The sequence below is a fragment of the Heterodontus francisci genome, chromosome 12 (assembly GCF_036365525.1).
Source record: "Heterodontus francisci isolate sHetFra1 chromosome 12, sHetFra1.hap1, whole genome shotgun sequence".
Classification (NCBI taxonomy): Eukaryota; Metazoa; Chordata; class Chondrichthyes; order Heterodontiformes; family Heterodontidae; genus Heterodontus; species Heterodontus francisci.
In genome coordinates, this window is record NC_090382.1 from 16,314,919 (window position 1) to 16,330,648 (window position 15,730).

At 46.4% G+C, this 15,730-nt stretch overlaps 1 protein-coding gene across 7 annotated transcripts in view; it reads left to right on the plus strand.

The window, feature by feature from the left end:
* LOC137375763 (ran-binding protein 17-like) overlaps nt 1–15,730 on the plus strand; it is a 1,067,965-nt gene that overhangs the window by 879,576 nt on the left and 172,659 nt on the right. For all 7 annotated transcript variants that reach the window (XM_068043152.1, XM_068043155.1, XM_068043154.1 and 4 more), the window contains one exon: nt 1,682–1,848. In XM_068043152.1, the coding sequence (XP_067899253.1) occupies nt 1,682–1,848 (167 nt within the window). The remainder of the gene's footprint in view (nt 1–1,681; nt 1,849–15,730) is intronic.

Genomic DNA, 15,730 nt, shown 5'->3' on the forward strand with positions numbered 1-15,730 from the left:
AAAATCAGGGGGCAAAAGAGAGGAAGAAACTTAAAGCAATCATGATCACTACAGAAAAAGTTCTAGGAAAACTGATGGCACTAAAGTCTGACAAGTCCCTTGGACCTGATGGCTTGCATCCTAGGGTCAAAAAAGAAGTGGCTTCAGAGATAGTTGATGCACTGGTTGTAATCTTCCGAAATTCCCTAGATTCTGGAAAGGTCCCAGCAGATCGGAAAACCACATATGTAATGCCTCTATTCAAGAAAAGGAGGAGGCAGAAAGCAGGAAACTATAGGCCAGTTAGCCTAACATCTGTCATTGGGAAAATGCTGGAATCCATTATTGAGAAAGTAGTAGCAGGACATTTGGAAAGTCATAATACAATCAAGCAAATTCAACATGGTTTAATGAAAGGGAAATCATGTTTGATAAATTTGTTACAGTTCTTTGAGGATATAACAAGCAAGGTGGATAAATGGGAACCAGTAGATGTAGTGCATTTGGATTTCCAAAAGGCATTCGATAAGGTGCCACATAAAAGGTGACTACACAAGATAAGAGCTCATAGTGCTGGGAGGAATATATTAGCATGGATAGAGGATTGGCTAACTAACAGGGATAAATGGGTAATTTTCAGGTCGGCAAACTGTAACTTGTGGAGTGCCACAGGGATCAGTGCTGGGGCCTGAACTATTTATCTACCTTAATGGTTTGGATGAAGGGACAGAGTGTATTGTAGCCACTTTTGTTGACGATACAATCATAGATGGGAAAGCAAGTTTTGAGGAGGACACAAAGATTCAGCAAAGGGATATAGATAGGTTAAGTGAATGAGCAAAAATTTGGCAGATGGAGTATAATGTGGGAAAATGTGAGGTTATCCACTTTGGTAGGAAGAATAGAAAAGCAAAATATTATTTAAATGGTGGGAAACTACAGAATGCTGTGGTACAGGGGGATCTGGTGTACTTGGACATGAATCAGAAAAAGTTAGCATACAGATAAAGCAAGGAATTAGGAAGGCAAATGGAATGTTGGCCTTTATTGTAAGGGGAATGGAGTATAAAAAAAATGAAGTCTTGCTACAACTGGTGTTGGTGAGACCAAACTTAGAGTACAGTTTTGGTCTCCTTATTTAAGGAGGGCTATACCTGCATTGGTGGCATTTCAGAGAAAGTTCACAAGGTAATGAGAGGTGAACTGAGGAGGCTTGACAGGATAGATACTGAGAGGATGTTTCCCCTTGTTGGGGAATCTAGAACTAGGTGACACAGTTTTTGAATAAGCGGTCTCCCGTTTCAGACAGAGATCAGGAGGAATTTCTTCTCTCAGAGGGTCGTTAATCTTTGGAATTCTCTACCCCAGAGAGCAGTGGAGGCTGAGTCATTGAATGTAATAAAGACTGAGTTCGACAAATTTTTGCTCAACAAGGGAGTCAAGGGTTATGGGTGGCAGGCAGGAAAGTGGAGTTGAGGCCACAATCCAATCAGCCATGATCTTATCGAATGGCGGAGCAGGCTCAAGGGGTCAAATGGCCTACTCCAACTCCTGCGCTTACTTCTTATGTACCCTGACACTCTTTCCCCGACCCCAGACATAGTCATATTTACCCCCTAAGGAAGGAGACCAATCTGCAAAAAAAAAAGTTTTTAAAAGGCCTAGATTCCTGCAGGTCATTCATTCTCAATCTTTCTTGCAGATACGGAGATCTCATCTGCTTGCTGTGCAAGTTTGGATTATGTTGTCACATACCTCTTCAAGCAGCTGGCAAAAAGCAACAAAAAATCTCTGAGACAAAGGCAGGTGGCACAAGAAGGGGAGCGATTACTATGCACCATGCAGCAGAACCCAGAGCTTCTACAACAGGTAACTTCCCTGCAAAGGGAACTGATGATCAGCATTATATGGAAGAATATCAGTATCATACTTGTCCGTTACACCATATAATTAACATGGGGTTGTCCTTTTATACTTTACTAATGCCATTTAATGGACAACCCTACTATTGAAGAATTTACCATCAAGGGACATTTGTTCCGTCTTCCTTTTATTCCCGTTTGCTTAATAAGAGTGATTAGATTTCTTATATCGAGAAATCTAAAGTACCACTGATGTTGAAAAGAGTAAGATAGATAAATCAAGTCTCAGTGCTTGGGGGACACCAAGCTTAGGATTTAAATGGCTCTAGATTATAGGAGGAAAGGAATGCTGAGTGATTTTGAGCTCCATATTTTTGAGATCTTGGGAACGAATGAGTTTCAGTAGGAAATGGTATAATGAGTCTTGCTTTCAACGCAGACAGAACGCAGGGAGGATGAAGAATTTGGAGGGCAAAATGTACTTGGAACTTGCTAGAAACAGGAAAGGGAAGTTCAGAGAAGCGCAAAGCAAAATAGCACTAAAGAAAAAGAAAGAAAGGATGCAACAGAGAGAGATTGAGGTTAGAAGTAAGAGAAGGATTGATTGCGACTTCACAGGGTTTTTCTTGTATCCTGTCCAAGATTGGGAATGTTAGCATAGTGGTAATGTTACTGGACTAGTAATCCAGAGGCAAAAACAAGAAATGCTGGATTCACTCAGCAGGTCTGGCAGCATCTGTGGAAAGAGAAGCAGAGTTAACGTTTCGGGTCAGTGACCCTTCTTCGAAGAAGGGTCACTGACCCGAAACGTTAACTCTGCTTCTCTTTCCACAGATGCTGCCAGACCTGCTGAGTGAATCCAGCATTTCTTGTTTTTGTTTCAGATTTCCAGCATCCGCAGTATTTTGCTTTTATTATAGTAATCCAGAGGCTTGGGCTAATATTCTGGAGATAGGAGTTCAAATTAAACCATGGCAGCTGAGGGAATATAACTTTAATGAAATAATAAAATCTGGAATAAAAAGCTAATCTCAGTCATGATCAACAGGAAACTACCGGATTGTGTAAAAACCAATTAGTTCACTAATGTCCTTCGGGGAAGGAAATCTGCCGTCCTTACCCGATCTGGTCTATGTGTGGTTGACTCTTAACTGTCCTCTGAAATGGTTTAGGAAGCCACTCAGTTGTATCAAAGCGCTACAGAAAGGTGGAATAACAATAAAACTGGATGGGCCACCCAAAATTGACCGAGACACTGGAAATGACCAAGCCACGCCCTTCCCAGTTGACCCTGCAAAGCCCTGCTCACTAATATGTGTGCCAAAATAAGAACTGACCCACAACTTAGTGAAGCAACAGCCTGACATAGTTATTCTCACCGAATCATACCAGACACCACCATCACCATCCCTGGGTATGTCCTGTCCCACCAGAGGTGGCGGCACAGTGGTATACAGTCGGGAGAGAGATGCCCTGGGAGTTCCTCAACATTGACTCCAGACCCCATGAAGTCTCATGGCATCGGGTCAGACATGGGCAAGGAAACCTCCTGCTGATTACCACCCACTGCCCCTCCTTGGTGAATGACTCAGTGCTTGTCCATGTTGAACAGCACTTAGAAGAAGCACTGAGGGTAGCAAGAGCACAAAATATACTCTGGGTGGAGACTCCAATGTCCGTCACCAAGAGTGGCTCAGTAGCACCACTACTGACCGAGCTGGCCGTGTTCTAAAGGACATAGCTGCTAGACTGGGTCTGAGGGAACCAACAAGAGGGAAAATCATAGTTGAGCTCGTCCTCACCAATCTACCTATTGCAGATGCCTCTGTCCATGACAGTATTAGTAGGAGTGACCACTGCACAGTCCTTGTGGAGATGAAGTCCGTCTTCACATTGAGGACACCAACCATCGTATTGTGTGGCACTACCACTGTGCTAAACGGGATAGATTTCGAACAGATCTAGCAACTCAAAACTGGGAATCCATGAGGCGCTGTGGGCCATCAGCAGCAGCAGAATTGTATTCAACCACAATCTGTAACCTCATGGCTTAGTATATCCCACACTCTTCCCTTACCATCAAGCTGGAGGACCAACCCTGGTTCAGTGAAGAGTGCAGGAGGGCATGCCAGGAGCAGTACCAGGCATACCTAAAAATGAGTGTCAGCCTGGTTAAACTACAACACAGGACTACTTGCATGCCAAACAACGGAAGCAGCATGCGATAGACAGAGCTAAGCGATCCCACAAGCATCGTATGAAATCTGAGCTCTGCAGTCCTGCCACATCCAGTCGTGAATGGTGGTAGGCAATTAAACAACTGAGAGGAAGAGGAGGAGGCTGCACAAATATCCCCAGCCTCAACGATGGGGGAGCCCAGCGCATCAGTGCAAAAGAAAAGACTGAAGCATTTGCATCCATCTTCAGCCAGAAATGCCAAGTGGATGATCCATCTTGGCCTTCTCCTGAGGTCCCCAGCATCACAGATGCCAGTCTTCAGCCAATTTGATTCACTCCACATGATACCAAGAAACGACTGAATCACAGAATTGTTATAGTGCAGAAGGAAGCCATTTGGCCCATTGAGTCCTCACCGGCTCTCGGTTAGAGCAATTCAGTCAGCTCCATTCCCCCGCCTTCTCCCTGTATCCCTGCACATTCTTCCTTTTCATATAACAATCTAATTCCCTTTTGAATGTTTCAATTAAACCTGCCTCCACCACACTGTCAGGCAGTGCATTCCAGAGCTTAACCACTCCCGGGTTGAAAAAGTTTTTCCTCATGTCACTTTTGCTTCTCTTACCAAATACTTTAAATCTGTGCCCTCTCATTCTCGATCCTTTCATGAGTGGGAACAGTTTCTCTGTACTCTGTTCAGACCATTCATGATTTTGAACACCTCTATCAAATCACCTCTCAGCCTTCTCTTCAAGGAAAACAGTCCTAACTTCTCCAATCTATCTGCATAACTGAAGTTCCTCATCACTGAAACCATTCTTGTAAATCTTTTCTGTACTCTCTCCAATGCCCTTAAGTCTTTCCTAAAGTGTGGCGCCCAGAACTGGACGCAATACTCCAGCTGAGGCCGCACTAGGGTCTAAAAGTCTGAAGGCATTGGATACTGCAAAGGCTTATGGGCCCTGACAATATTCCGGCAATAGTACTGAAGACTTGTGCTCCATAACTAGCCGCGTCCCAGCCAAGCTGTTCCAGGCAATGTGGAAAATTATCCACATATGTCCTGTACACAAAAAACAGGACAAATCCAACCCGGACAATTACAACCCCATCACTCTACTCTCGATCATCAGCAAAGGGATGGAAGGGGTCATCGACAGTGCTATCAAGCGGCACTTGCTCAGCAATAAGCTGCTCAGTTTGGGTTCCACCAGGGCCATTCAGCTCCTGATCTCATTACAGACTTGGTCCAAACATGGACAAAAGAGCTCAACTCCAGAGGTGAGGTGAGAGTGACTGCCCTTGATATCAAGGCAGCATTTGACCGAGTATGGCATCAAGAAGCCCTAGCAAGACTGGAGTCAATGGGAATCAGGGGGAAAGCTCTCCGCTGGTTGGACTCATACCTAGCACAAAGGAAGATGGTTGTGGTTGTTGGAGGTCAATCGTCTCAGTCCCAGGACATCACTGAACGGGCTCCTCAGGGTAGTGTCCTTGACCCAACCATCTTCAGCTGCTTCATCAATGACCTTACCTCCATCATAAGGTCAGAAGTGGGGATGCTCGCTGATGATTGCACAATGTTCAGTACCACCCATGACTCCTCATACTGAAGCAGACCGTGTCCAAATGCAGCAAGATCTGGACAACATCAGGCTTGGGCTGATAAGCGGCAAGTAACATTCGTGCCACACAAATGCCAGGCAATGACCATCTCAAACAAGAGAGAATCTAACCATCTCCGCTTGATGTTCAATGACATTACCATCGCTGAATCCCCCACGGTCAACATCCTAGGGGCTACCATTGACCACAAACTGAACTGAACCAGCCACATAAATACTGTGGCTACAATAGCAGGTGAGAGGCTGTGAATTCTGCGGCGAGTAACTCACCTCCTGACTCCCCAATGCCTGACCACCATCCATAAGACACAAGTCAGGAGTGTGATGGAATACTCTCCTCTTGCCTGGATTCATGCAGCTCCAGCAACACTCAAGAAGCTCAACACCATCCAGGACAAAGCAGCCCACATCCACCACCTTCAACATTCACTCCCTTCACTACTGACGCACAGTAGCAGCAGTGTGTACCATCTACAAGATGCACTGCAGCAACTCACCAAGGCTCCTTCGCCAGCACCTTCCAAACGTGTGACCTCCACTACCTGGAAGGACAAGGGCAGCAGATGCATGGGAACACCACCAGCTGCAGGTTCCCCTCTAAACCACACACCATCCTGACTTGGAACTATATCACCGTTCCTTCACAGTTGGTGGGTCAAAACCCTGGAACTGCCTTCCTAACAGCACTGTTGGTGTAGCTACTTCTTCTCCACAAGGACTGTGTGATGGTCACCCCTACCAAACTGTCATGGACAGATGCATCTGCGACGGGTAGATTGGTGAGAACGATATCAAGTAGGTTTTTCCCTCTTGGTTCCCTCGCCATCTGCCGCAGACCCAGTCGAGCAACTGTGTCCTGTAGGGACTTGGCCAGCTCGGTCAGTAATGGTGCTACAGAGCCACTCTTGGTGATGAGCATTGAAGTCTACCACCCAGAGTACATTCTGTGCCGTTGCTGCCCTCAGTGCTTCTTCCAATTGGTGTTCAACATAGAGAAGCACTGATTCATCAGCCAAGGGCATTGGGGGGCGGGGGTGGGGGGGGGGAGACCAGTTTCTGGCGGTAGGTGTTAATCAGCAGGACGTTTCCTTGTTTGACCTGATGCCATGAGACTTCATGGGGTCCAGAGTCAATGTTGAGAACTTGCACGGAAACTCCCTCCCAAAAGCATGCCACTTTGCCGCCACCTCTAGTGGGTCTGTCCTGCCAATGCGACAGGACATACCCAGTGATGATGATGGTGGTGTCTGCAAAGTATGATTCCGTTGAGATGCAATGTATAAAAATTTAAGAAGACCATGTTTGGAGTTGTGGGCTCTACACTATAATAGAATGTTGAGGTAATAGAGAGTGTACAGTGCAGATTCATTTGGATTCTGCCTGGTTTGAGCAAATACAAAAACAAAAAAAATCTTGAAAAATTGGGAACAAAAATAAGAAATGCTGGAAATACTCAGCAGATCTGGCAGCATCTGTGCAGAGAGAAGCAGAGTTAACGTTTCAGGTCAGAGACCCTTCTTCAGAAAAATTGGGGCTGTTCTCATCAGAACAGAGGAAATTATAAGTTAATTTGATAGAGATGCTCAAAGTGAGGAAGGATTGGGACAGACTGTTGCTGTCAGGCTGTGGGACAGCTCTCCCAATTTTGGCACAAGCCCCCAGATGTTAGTCAGGAGGACTTTGCAGGGTTTGCCATTGTTGTTTCTTCAATCACTAACTCCTGTTGTGCATTTCACAGCCTCTCTGTAAGGCTATTTCTACTGCTATCTGTCTTAAATCTGTTGCATTTAATCTTATATCTCTATCCCCTTATTGTAGCTGCCTTAATTACTAGATACAGTCATTTTCTATTTACTCTGTCCCAATCCTTCCTCATTTTGAGCATCTCTATCAAATTACATTATACTTTCCTCTGTTCTAATGAGAACTGCCCCAATTTTTCAAGTCTTTTTGTTTCTGTGTTTTCTCATACCAGGCAAAATCCGAATGAATCTGCACTGTACACTCTCTATTACCTCAGCATTCTAATATAGTGTAGAGGCCACAACTCCAACCGTGGTCATCTTAAAATTTTATACAGATTCATCATTACGTCTCGACGTTTATATTCTATACTTCCTGCAAGAAAACCTAGTATTTCAATAATAAAAGCAGAAAATGCTGGAAATACTCAGCAGGTCTCGCAGCATCTGTGAAGAGAGAAACAGAGTTAACGTTACAGATCAATGACCCTTCATCAGAACTGGGAGAAGTTAGAAATGTAATAGATTTTAAGTAGGTCAAATGGCGGAGGATGGAGAAAGAACAAAAGGGAAGGTCTGTGACAAGGCAGTAGCTAGGAAACATTAAAGGACAAAATAGTTGGTGGGACAGAGCCAAAGGGAGCATTAATGGGCCAAGTAAAGAGACAAAAGATGTGTCCAGAGGAGGTGTGAATGCAGAATAATGAACAGCTGCCATCCAAAACCAAAACAAGAGAAATCAAGATTAAGACCGAAACATGCAAAGGAAAGGAAACAAAATGGGGGCAGAGATTAAATTAAGAGTCTTAAATTGTTGAACTCCCTATTGAGTCCAGAAGGCTGTAAAGTGCCTAATTGAAGTATGAGGTGTTGTTCCCCGAGCTTTCATTGAGCTTCATTGGAACACTGCAGTAGGCCAAGCACAGAGATGTCAATGTGGGACCAAGGCGGAGAAGTGAAGTGGCAGGTCACCGGAAGCTCAGTGTCACGCTTGCGGACTGAACAGAGGTGTTTCGCAAAACAGTCACTCAATCTGAATTTGGTCTCCCGAATGCAGAGCAGAGCGCATTGTGAGCAGCAAATACAGTATACTAAATTGAGAGAAGGGCATGTAAATCACTGTTTCACCTGGAAGGAGTGTTGGGGCCTTGGACAGTGAGGAGGGAGGAGGTAAAAAGGCAAGTGTAGCATCTGCACTTGCATGGAAAATTGCTGTGGGAAAGAGACGGGGTGTTAGGGGTGATTGAGGAGTGGGCCAGCATTCCATGGAGGGAACAGTCCATTCGAAATGCTGAAAGGAGAGGGGAGGGGAGGATGTGTTTGATGGTGGCATCATGCAGGAGATGGCAGAAATGGCAGAGGATGATCCGTTGAATACGAATGCTAGTGGGACGGAAGCTGAGGTTGAGGGGAGCCCTATTGTGGTTCTGGGAGGGAAGGAAAGGGGTGAGAGGAGAAGTGTGGGAAATGAGTTGGACATGGTCGAGGGCCCTATCAATCACAATGGGGGGAATCTTCAATTAATGAAAAAGGAAGACTTATCAGAAGCACTGGTATGGAAGATTGCGACGGAGACAGAGAAACTGGGAGACTGGAATGGAATCCCCACAGTTATTAGGGTGTGAGGAAGTGTAGTTGAGGTGGCTGTGGGAACCAGTGGGCTAACAGTGAATATTTGTGACACAAAAACAAGAAATGCTGGATTCACTCAGCAGGTCTGGCAGCATCTGTGGAAAGAGAAGCAGAGTTAACGTTTCGGGTCAGTGACCCTTCTTCGGAACTGACAAATATTAGAAAAGTCACAGATTATAAACAAGTGAGGTGGGGGTTGGGCAAGAGATAACAAAGGAGAAGGTGCAGATTGGACCAGGCCACATAGCTGACCAAAAGGTCACAGAGCAAAGGCAAACAATATGTTAATGGTGTTTTGAAAGACAAAGCATTAGTACAGATTAGGTGTGAATATACTGAATATTGAACAGCAGCAAGTGCAAACCTGAAGAAAAACAACCTGAAAAAAACAGTGGGTAAGCAAACTGAACAAACTAAGATGAAATGAAATAAATGCAAAAAATGTAAAAAGGAATGCAAAAAAAAGGAAGAAAAAATAACTAAAAATGACTAAAAATGAAAGTAAAGTGGGGGGCTGTCATGCTCTGAAATTATTGAACTCAATGTTCAGTCCGGCAGGCTGTAGTGTGCCTAATCGGTAGATGAGATGCTGTTCCTCGAGCTTGCGTTGATGTTCACTGGAACACTGCAGCAATCCCAGGACAGAGATGTGAGCATGAGAGCAGGGGGGAGTGTTGAAATGGCAAGCAACCGGAAGCTCAGGGTCCTGCTTGCGGACTGAGCGGAGATGTTCCGCAAAGCGGTCACCCAGTCTGCGCTTGGTCTCCCCAATGTAGAGGAGACCACACTGTGAGCAGCGAATACAGTATACTACATTGAAAGAAGTACAAGTAAATCGCTGCTTCACCTGAAAGGAGTGTTTGGGGCCTGGGATAGTGAGGAGAGAGGAGGTAAATGGGCAGGTATTACACCTCCTGCGATTGCAAGGGAAGGTGCCCTGGGACGGGGACGAGGTGGTGGGGGTAATGGAGGAGTGGACCAGGGTGTTGCGGAGGGAACGATCCCTTCGGAATGCTGACAGGGGAAGGGAGGGGAAGATGCGACTGGTAGTGGCATCACGCTGGAGGTGGCGAAAATGACGGAGGATGATCCTTTGGATATGGAGGCTGGTGGGATGAAAAGTGAGGACAAGGGGAACCCTGTCACGGTTCTGGGAGGGAGGGGAAGGGGTGAGGGTAGAGGTGCGGGGAATGGGTCGGACACGGTTGAGGGCCCTGTCAACCACAGTGGGGGGAAATCCTCGGTTGAGGAAAAAGGAGGTCATATCAGAAGCACCGTCATGGAAGGTAGCATCATCAGAGCAGATGCGTCGGAGACGGAGAAACTGGGAGAATGGAATGGAGTCCTTACAGGAGGTAGGGTGTGAAGAAGTGTAGTCGAGGTAGCTGTGGGAGTCAGTGGGCTTATAATGGATATTGGTAGACAACCTATCCCCAGAGATGGAGACAGAGAAGTCGAGGAAGGGAAGGGAAGTGTCAGAGATGGACCATGTAAAGGTGAGAGAAGGGTGGAAATTGGAAGCAAAGTTGATAAAGTTTTCGAGTTCGGGGCGGGAGCAGGAAACGGCACCGATACAGTCATCAATGTACCGGAAAAAGAGTTGGGGGAGGGGGCCTGAGTAGGACTGGAACAAAGAATGCTCGACATATCCCACAAAAAGACAGGCATAACTAGGACCCATGCGGGTACCCATAGCGACACCTTTTACTTGAAGGAAGTGCGTGGAGTTGAAGGAGAAGTTGTTCAATGTGAGAACAAGTTCAGCCAGGCGGAGGAGGGTGGTGGTGGATGGGGACTGGTTGGGCCTCTGTTCCAGGAAGAAGCGGAGAGCCCTCAAACCATCCTGGTGGGGGATGGAGGTGTAGAGCGATTGGACGTCCATAGTGAAGAGGAGGCGGTTGGGACCAGGAAACTGGAAATTGTCAAAATGACGTAGGGCGTCAGAAGAGTCACGGATGTAGGTGGGAAGAGACTGCACCAGCGGAGAAAAGATAGAGTCTAGATAGGAAGAAATAAGTTCAGTTGGGCAGGAGCAGGCTGACACAATGGGTCTGCCGGGACAGTCCCGTTTGTGGATTTTGGGAAGGAGATAGAAGCGGGCTGTCCGGGGTTGCGGGACTATGAGGTTGGAAGCTGTAGAGGGAAGATCTCCAGAGGAGATGAGGTCAGTGACAGTCCTTTGGACGGTGGCTTGATGTTCGGTGGTGGGGTCATGGTCCAGAGGGAGGTAGGAAGAGGTGTCTGTGAGTTGGCGTTGAGCTTCTGCAAGGTAGAGGTCGGTACGCCATACAACAACAGCACCACCCTTGTCTGCAGGTTTGATGACCATGTCGGGGTTAGACCTGAGAGAACGGAGTGCCTCAAGTTCAGAGGGGGACAGGTTAGAGTGAGTGAGGGGGGCAGAGAAATTGAGACGACCAATGTCTCGCCGACAGTTTTCAATGAAGAGATCAAGAGCGGGTAAGAGGCCAGGGTGAGGGGTCCAGGTAGAGGGAGAATACTGGAGGCGGGTGAATGGGTCTGCTGGTCGGGGGGAGGACTCCTGGTCAAAGAAGTGAGCCCGGAGGCGGAGGCGACGGAAGAAGAGCTCAACGTCATGCCGAGCGCGAAATTCATTGAGGTGGGGGCGTAAGGGGATAAAACTGAGTCCTTTGCTGAGTACAGAACGCTCAGCATCAGAGAGGGGGAGGTCAGAGGGTATAGTGAATACACGGCAAGGGTTCAGATCAGAAGGGGTGGGGTCAGAGGGAAGTGAAGCGGAAGGAGGATCTGGAGGGGCATTAGTCCCCATCAGCTGCTGGAGCTTGCGTTCCTTAACACCTGAAAGGAAGAAAAAAAGTTTTTTGTTAATGCGTCGGATGAGACGTAAGATGAGATGAAACTGCGGAGTAGAACAGATTTGAGATAAGGTGAGACGGTGCTGCTGGAGAGAGAGGTCCAGTGTGTGCATATGGCGGCGCATAGCACTGAGTGTAGATCACAGAGCAAAGGCAAACAATATGTTAATGGTGTTTTGAAAGACAAAGCATTAGTACAGATTAGGTGTGAATATACTGAATATTGAACAGCAGCAAGTGCAAACCTGAAGAAAAACAACCTGAAAAAAACAGTGGGTAAGCAAACTGAACAAACTAAGATGAAATGAAATAAATGCAAAAAATGTAAAAAGGAATGCAAAAAAAAGGAAGAAAAAATAACTAAAAATGACTAAAAATGAAAGTAACTGTCACTGACCTCATCTCCTCTGGAGATCTTCCCTCTACAGCTTCCAACCTCATAGTCCCGCAACCCCGGACAGCCCGCTTCTATCTCCTTCCCAAAATCCACAAACGGGACTGTCCCGGCAGACCCATTGTGTCAGCCTGCTCCTGCCCAACTGAACTTATTTCTTCCTATCTAGACTCTATCTTTTCTCCGCTGGTGCAGTCTCTTCCCACCTACATCCGTGACTCTTCTGACGCCCTACGTCATTTTGACAATTTCCAGTTTCCTGGTCCCAACCGCCTCCTCTTCACTATGGACGTCCAATCGCTCTACACCTCCATCCCCCACCAGGATGGTTTGAGGGCTCTCCGCTTCTTCCTGGAACAGAGGCCCAACCAGTCCCCATCCACCACCACCCTCCTCCGCCTGGCTGAACTTGTTCTCACATTGAACAACTTCTCCTTCAACTCCACGCACTTCCTTCAAGTAAAAGGTGTCGCTATGGGTACCCGCATGGGTCCTAGTTATGCCTGTCTTTTTGTGGGATATGTCGAGCATTCTTTGTTCCAGTCCTACTCAGGCCCCCTCCCCCAACTCTTTTTCCGGTACATTGATGACTGTATCGGTGCCGTTTCCTGCTCCCGCCCCGAACTCGAAAACTTTATCAACTTTGCTTCCAATTTCCACCCTTCTCTCACCTTTACATGGTCCATCTCTGACACTTCCCTTCCCTTCCTCGACTTCTCTGTCTCCATCTCTGGGGATAGGTTGTCTACCAATATCCATTATAAGCCCACTGACTCCCACAGCTACCTCGACTACACTTCTTCACACCCTACCTCCTGTAAGGACTCCATTCCATTCTCCCAGTTTCTCCGTCTCCGACGCATCTGCTCTGATGATGCTACCTTCCATGACGGTGCTTCTGATATGACCTCCTTTTTCCTCAACCGAGGATTTCCCCCCACTGTGGTTGACAGGGCCCTCAACCGTGTCCGACCCATTCCCCGCACCTCTACCCTCACCCCTTCCCCTCCCTCCCAGAACCGTGACAGGGTTCCCCTTGTCCTCACTTTTCATCCCACCAGCCTCCATATCCAAAGGATCATCCTCCGTCATTTTCGCCACCTCCAGCGTGATGCCACTACCAGTCGCATCTTCCCCTCCCTTCCCCTGTCAGCATTCCGAAGGGATCGTTCCCTCCGCAACACCCTGGTCCACTCCTCCATTACCCCCACCACCTCGTCCCCGTCCCAGGGCACCTTCCCTTGCAATCGCAGGAGGTGTAATACCTGCCCATTTACCTCCTCTCTCCTCACTATCCCAGGCCCCAAACACTCCTTTCAGGTGAAGCAGCGATTTACTTGTACTTCTTTCAATGTAGTATACTGTATTCGCTGCTCACAGTGTGGTCTCCTCTACATTGGGGAGACCAAGCGCAGACTGGGTGACCGCTTTGCGGAACATCTCCGCTCAGTCCGCAAGCAGGACCCTGAGCTTCCGGTTGCTTGCCATTTCAACACTCCCCCCTGCTCTCATGCTCACATCTCTGTCCTGGGATTGCTGCAGTGTTCCAGTGAACATCAACGCAAGCTCGAGGAACAGCATCTCATCTACCGATTAGGCACACTACAGCCTGCCGGACTGAACATTGAGTTCAATAATTTCAGAGCATGACAGCCCCCCACTTTACTTTCATTTTTAGTCATTTTTAGTTATTTTTTCTTCCTTTTTTTTGCATTCCTTTTTACATTTTTTGCATTTATTTCATTTCATCTTAGTTTGTTCAGTTTGCTTACCCACTGTTTTTTTCAGGTTGTTTTTCTTCAGGTTTGCACTTGCTGCTGTTCAATATTCAGTATATTCACACCTAATCTGTACTAATGCTTTGTCTTTCAAAACACCATTAACATATTGTTTGCCTTTGCTCTGTGACCTTTTGGTCAGCTATGTGGCCTGGTCCAATCTGCACCTTCTCCTTTGTTATCTCTTGCCCAACCCCCACCTCACTTGTTTATAATCTGTGACTTTTCTAATATTTGTCAGTTCCGAAGAAGGGTCACTGACCCGAAACGTTAACTCTGCTTCTCTTTCCACAGATGCTGCCAGACCTGCTGAGTGAATCCAGCATTTCTTGTTTTTGTTTCAGATTTCCAGCATCCGCAGTGAATATTTGTGGATAGCCCTGGCTCAAACCATCTTCTCTTCACTCACATAAAATAAAAGCAAAATACTGCGGATGCTGGAAATCTGAAATAAAAACAAGAAATGCTGGAATCACTCAGCAGGTCTGCCAGCATCGGTTCCGATGAAGGGTCACTGACCCGAAACATTAACTCTGCTTCTCTTTCCACAGATGCTGCCAGACCTGCTGAGTGATTCCAGCATTTCTTGTTTTTATTTTTCTCTTCACTCACCATGGACGTCCAATCGCTCTACACCTCCATCCCCCACCAGCTCTTGAGGGGTCTCTGCTTATTTCTTGAACGATATCCAACCCAACCGCATCCACCACCACCTTCCTCAGCCTGGCTGAACTTGTTCTTTCAATGAACAATTTCTCCTTTAACTCATCTCACTTCCTCCAAATAAAAGATGTTGCTATGAGTACTAGCCATGGGTACTCGCTATGCCTGCCTTTTTGTGCGATATATAGAACATTTCTTATTCCAGTCCTACTCGGGACTCCCTCCCTCAACTCTTTTTCCAGTACATTGATGACCGTATCGGTGCCATTTCCTGCTCTCACCCTGAACTGGAAAACTTCATCAGCTTTACTTCCAATTTCCATCCCTCACTCACCCTCATATGGTCCATCTCTGACTCTTCACTTCCCTTCCTCAACTTCTCTGTCTCCATTTCTAGGAAACTTGCTCTTGCACCTCACCCAGCCTTCCCCCATTCAGATTCATTATGGCACAGCAGGATACCTTTAGGCCCCTCTAGTCCAAATCGGCTCTTTGTAGAGCCATCCAGTCAGTCCTGTTCCACTGCTTCATCCTTGTAGCCCTGCAAGTTTATTTACCTCAAGTGCTCATCCAATTTCCTTTTGAAATTATTGAACCATTCAGAGTATAATGACTGTTTAATTTTTAAAACTAAAATGTACTACCTCAAACTCAATGACATTGAATTCCGTCCGCAATTTTTTTGCCTATCCACCATCTTATCAATATCCCCTTGTAGCTTCCCCTGGTCATCAGAATTATTTACTATGGCTCCTAATTTAGTATCATTTACAAATTTAGACATCACTCCCTTTAGCTTTATATCCAATCATTGAATAACCCGATGGGACACCATTATCCACTGCCACCGACTCTGAGAAACTGCACTTAACTCCTACTTTCTGTTTCCTTTCTTCCAACCAGTTTTTAATCTAACCTGTGCCCAATTCCATACCCCTCAAATTCTTCAATGCAATTATAGAGGAATTTTCCAAAGATACTTTCTTTTTCTCTTTATTTGTCTCTTCCAGGAGACAGTAGGGCAAATTTTACAGACCCTC